The 5,531-nt window shown below is 31.2% G+C and overlaps 1 protein-coding gene across 1 annotated transcript; it reads left to right on the top strand.

The window, feature by feature from the left end:
• Positions 1-846: 846 nt before the first annotated feature.
• dUTPase (Deoxyuridine triphosphatase) lies at positions 847-4,953 on the top strand. The gene is made up of 4 exons (XM_072523733.1): positions 847-1,030; positions 1,320-1,556; positions 3,705-3,850; positions 4,735-4,953. The coding sequence occupies exons 1-4, from the start codon at positions 964-966 to the stop codon at positions 4,789-4,791; spliced, it is 507 nt and encodes a 168-aa protein (XP_072379834.1). The 5' UTR covers positions 847-963; the 3' UTR covers positions 4,792-4,953.
• Positions 4,954-5,531: the final 578 nt, after the last annotated feature.

Raw genomic sequence — 5,531 nt, 5'->3', positions numbered from 1 at the left:
ATAATTTGTGATGTGTGAGCATTACAAATGCGTGTGTATTCGATATTTGATTCTCGCGGCTGTAAAATCGTATTACCCGTGTATCACATTATGCTTCTCATGGCAGTGAGATGTATTAAAATATACAGATATAATTCTGAATGACCAATTTGAGACATACAGCTTTCCCCTCCTTTATTTGTTCAGAGACTATAAAGTGTAAAACAGACATTTGTTTGTCAATTGAGAAAGACAAAATGCTGAAATAGCTGTAGTGGGAAGAAATTATAATAAAAGTTATAGAGATGTAGAAAACAAAAGTTTTCAGAGTTTTCTTTTTAGATAACATTAACTATAAGTAATGATCAATTTCGACGTAAACATTTTTAATAGCTAATATATGAAGTGAAAAGAAAGTATGAACAAAACATGAAGGAATGGAACCAAACAGTCATTAAATTGTAAAGATAAATAATGGATCACCTTTTTGTTATTAGGAAACAGCTGGAAAGGAATTAGAAATCCAATCAAGAAATACCTCTAAACAAGTTAAATAAATTCAATGGATATGTCCATATAATAACGTAATATATGGCTGGAAGTAAAAACGTAAAAGAAAAAACAAACAAACACCTAACCCTCAATTTTAGTACAGAAATGTCATGAATGACATTTCTCTCAACATGTTGGATGGAGGTAGCGATACATTTTTACGCTACCAAATTTGACAGGCCGCTCCGGAAGTAGCGGAGCGGTAGCGGTTTCATTTTGCAGACATTTACTCAACAGTTGTGGAGCAGCTCCGCCTGCTGAACGCGCCCTATTATTAGATAACAACCAAACGTCAAAAACTTATAACCTACTTTTTAAAAAATACTTTAAAAATAAAAATGTTTTAAAGTGAATAACGAATCTATGATTAAAATGATTATCATAGTTATGGTTCCATATCACCCATATGTCTACTAATGTAAATAATACTCAATGCAGTCTCAAGAAACTAAAATTAATAAAGAAAATATGAAACGCGTATGTTCGATCTGTGGTTTTGGTATGTTAATTGATTTAGTAATTAATTTTTGCTAAATTAAAATTTATTTACAATAAGGACTTTTCTGTTCAGTTTTGATTGTTGTAGTTCAGATGATGTTTAAATATTTTCAAATTTCCGCGCTGTAACGGAAAGAATGTCCGGTCCGTCAAAAAAAAAAAAAATACCGCCAAAATTTTGGCGGTCTTATATATATCAACCCGGCAAATTCGTTACTTCTTCATTTGTTAGCGTCTTTTGTCCGGGAGCTTTTGGTTATTATCGAATAACATTACAATTATGCCTTCAGCAAATGGAGCCAATATTTTACTTAAATACACTAAAGTATTGGAAGAAGCGTATCCTCCAACCAAGGGTTCTGTAAAAGCTGCTGGTTATGACTTAAAAAGTGCACATGATGTTGTGGTACCGGCTAGAGGCAAAGCCCTAGTTGATACAGGCCTGAAAATTGAACTACCAGAAGGTTGCTATGGAAGAATTGCTCCAAGATCTGGTTTAGCTGTAAAGAACTTCATTGATGTTGGAGGTAAGAAAATTAAACTTTATATATAGGTACTATTCTGTTTTTATTAAGATCTTTTTGATTTTCTATTAATAACGAAACTCTGCACTAATAACGTTTTATGGTTTATTTCCGAGATATTTGTAAAATTATCATTGTATGGTATTACTTAGACTGTAGGTACATACACCAATATCAAAAACCTCATTTGAACATAGGGATGATAAAGTTCCTGTAATATTAAACATAAGATTTGTAACATTACCTCCAGTATTATATTTGTAGATTATTATCCCCTTTGCCTTTCATACATGGGGCCCACGTCCCTAATTACAATACATTTCTCCATACTTTCTCTCTTGGATTGTACTAACATCTCTCTCCTTTACCAACAGGTCCCGCCTAAGCGTTTCACTGAAGGTTTTCTTTGGTCTTCCTCTGCTACTCCTTCCAGAAACCAGCAAATCAGTATTTCTTTGTAGTGGGTGTTTAGCATCTCAGCATTGTTGTTCCTCTTTCTTTTTAGCTGCCCAACATTCAGTTCTGTACATCGTAGCTGATCTTATGGCAGTTTTATAGAGTTTTCTATTTCATTGGAATCTTCCACTATTGGAAGCACTGCATCATCTTACATTAAGCACCAGGGAATGTTAACCCTGTAGTTTCCGTATTATCTATTCCAAAAGTAAGGACTAAGCACTGAGTCCTGATACAATCCTAGTTTCACATGAAATTTATCAGTCTCTCCCACACCTGTTCTAACATTAGTTGTTATTCTCTCATACATGAATCTACAGTATTCTATTTTTAGATACTCTATTAAAATTCCTTTTGTAAAAAAACATAATTTGTCATACATACAGGTATTTCGACACTTTCTTTTTATTTAAATTTACATGTCTTGACAACTAATTGTCATTGACATGGGAAATAACAACAATATTAGTTAAAATTTTACAAGTTTAGGTACTGTTGCATATACTGTATGTATACAAAATTTTTAAATATCTTATATCAAATTATATAAGTTGTGGTCTCTGAAAAAACTAATTAAAGAGTTCATTAAACCAGGTGAATTACATATATCACTAAGGGTACTACTAATATTATGCTGACATCAGATGGAAGTGAAAGTATTGCATTCAAGTAATGCAATACTGGATGGAAAGGCATGTGTTGTCACAATGTTCTCAAACTGGTGGATTTCCAGAACTCATGAGGTAACTAGGAATGAGTCGAATGTGACCCATTCTTTTTTTTTTCTGATTATTGCTTTGTCTCCTCTTTTTTGTATAGGGTAATTTGGGTGTGCTTTTATACCATTGATCTTGCGAATTTTCCAATACCGATTGCTTAAAGAGATATTTTAGGTCTTGATGTATTCTGTCGAGTGGAAAATTGAGAGTTAGCTTTTTTCGCTGATTGGACAGCTTTTTCATTACCAGTGACATCTACAGATGAAAGGACCCAAATTATGGAGACTGAAGTGCCTGAAGTTAATAGCTGATGACAGTGATTGCGTACCTCGTTGACTATTGGATGTTGTGAGCTTGAGGTTCTCAGTGAGTAAATGCATGACAGTGAGTCGGTGCATATGGCTATGTGTTTGATGCTTTTTGGTGTGAGTTCAAGAGCTTTCTGTATTCTATATAATCCCGCTGTATGTATGCTATAGATTGTATAGGAAGATGAAATGACACTGTCATTTGGTCTGTTGTAGTAACTGCCCAGCTATATTTTCAAACTGGTGGTTGTTATAATTATAAAATTGTAAAAAAGCTGAATTTGAAAATCTTTTAGTCGATTTAGAATTTTTTCCTTTTGCAGTTATTTACCATATTTTCTACATAAATTTTCAGAGTATTTTTCTCTGCTCCCAATCACGTTTTACTTTTATTTCCTTCTAACATAATGGTTTTATTAAATCTGTTATTTGTGTTTTTTATGTAAACATGTGCCTTCTATTTTTTACTTATTTTTATCGATCTGGTTTTTTATTTTGCATTAACTTATTAATTTTATATCTTTGGGTAAGTTTTTTTTACATCTTAGTGGGAGCACCTTATACATTTTTTGTTTAGTCATACTCCACATTTATCACCATAAAAAGCTTTGACGTGGTTTTAACAAGAAGTCATTAACAATTTATTTATTAACTTTTCTCTTCAACAGCTGGAGTAGTTGATGAAGATTACCGTGGTCTACTGAAGGTTGTTCTCTTCAACCATTCTGATAATGATTTTGAAGTAAAGAGTGGAGATAGAATTGCTCAGCTGATCTGTGAAAGAATATTTTATCCTGAACTTGAAGAAGTAAAGGTATGATTTTTAATTCAATATTTAATGTCATTTACCTAATTGTATAAACATGGTGCCTGCGGTTTTGTTATTGAATTTTATTCATTTAATCAGCACATGTTAACATAAGTACACCCATATTCTGAGTGGTAAATTCTAAATTAAAAATAACATTTGAAACTACAAAAATTTCAATTATAAATAATACTTGATGAGTGTAGAATCAGATCTGATCTGTTTTACTATAAATAAAAATGATACAGTTTAAATCAGGTATATTAACTAGTCCTAAGAAGCATGCTATTAACTTTTAAGGCACTATTAGATTACATACTTATACAGTTGTTATGTAATTACAATTATATTATTTCTAATAAGTCTTACAATTGACAAGCTTTCACTTTAGGCTACTGTAAGGCATATATAAGATAATTATTATTTAATTTAATAACATACAACAATCCTATTTTAACACAATTTGAGAAAACACATCGGATTTAATTTTACAGTCAACAGTATCAAACAGTAATTAGTTTCCCGTGGAGGTTGCCATTTTAATTAATGTTTTGTGTAATAGGTGTTACTACTAAGGCAACAGTAAAAAAGTATTTCTGAAGATCAGTTTGATATTTTATTAGACAAGCTTTGTAGATGAAAAAGAATATTAAATAGTAATTTACTGCAATATTTTTCCTAAATTTATTTTCTTTTGCAAAAAAATTATTTTGAGATATTAAAATATTTGTCATGTATCATTTACCTATTATATGAACTGGTCATAATTATTAACACATTTTTCTTAAACTTTTCAAGTATTATACATATAATTACTAACATTTTATTTTTTCTTGAAAGTGCTTAGAGCACTTCAAAGATAGTGATAGTGATTATTATTTAATTTTTAGGAGTTGACTGATACTGCCCGTGGTGAAGGAGGTTTTGGATCCACAGGAACCCAGTAGAAATGTGTTATTTTAGTTACCATGTTCTGAGTATTTTTAAGATTTAATGTTTTTGTTTCCTATGTAGTATTTAATATTCGTTTGTAAATGTTTGATCATCAGTTCTTTGTAGATTTATGTTAAATTTATTTGGAAATGTATGATTAAAGTTCCTATATTTTATGTTGAGTTTTATTCAAATGTGTACTTTCTGTTCTACACCCTTGTACTGCATTACTTGTGTTACAGGTGATAATTAACCAACGTCGAATTGTAAATCAATTGCATGTTCAGATGCATATGTACATGCAAGTAAAATATAGATTTATTAAATTGTCAGAAGTAAAGTAAGTAAATATAATTTGATTTTTCAATATAAATAAACTGAACAAGGGAACAGTTGGATGAAATTACTAAAGTCGACTTTACACTATATGATTGTCATGTCGACATGTGATTTGCCATATGATTTGGTCATGAAGTCAAATTTCCATGTTAACACTGCGTGATTTGTCATATGATTTTGTCATAAGCACTGTCATGCTGCTCGTCATAGCTTGTCACAGGTGAATAGGACGGTATCTATTCCGCATGATAAAATCATATGATTTTCAGTGATAATACTGATAACACCAACATATTCAAATATCGCGCCTTATTCTTAAGTCAGTTCAGTGACATTTCCTTACTGAGAAACAACATCCTTTATTTATTTATTTTTTGTTTGTTCCATTGATATTGAGCCTATTGTCTAGTCTGTG

This window comes from Diabrotica undecimpunctata, chromosome 2 (assembly GCF_040954645.1).
Source record: "Diabrotica undecimpunctata isolate CICGRU chromosome 2, icDiaUnde3, whole genome shotgun sequence".
Lineage (NCBI taxonomy): Eukaryota > Metazoa > Arthropoda > Insecta > Coleoptera > Chrysomelidae > Diabrotica > Diabrotica undecimpunctata.
The sequence above is the reverse complement of the archived record's forward strand: the minus strand, read 5'-3'. Positions and strand labels throughout refer to the sequence as shown.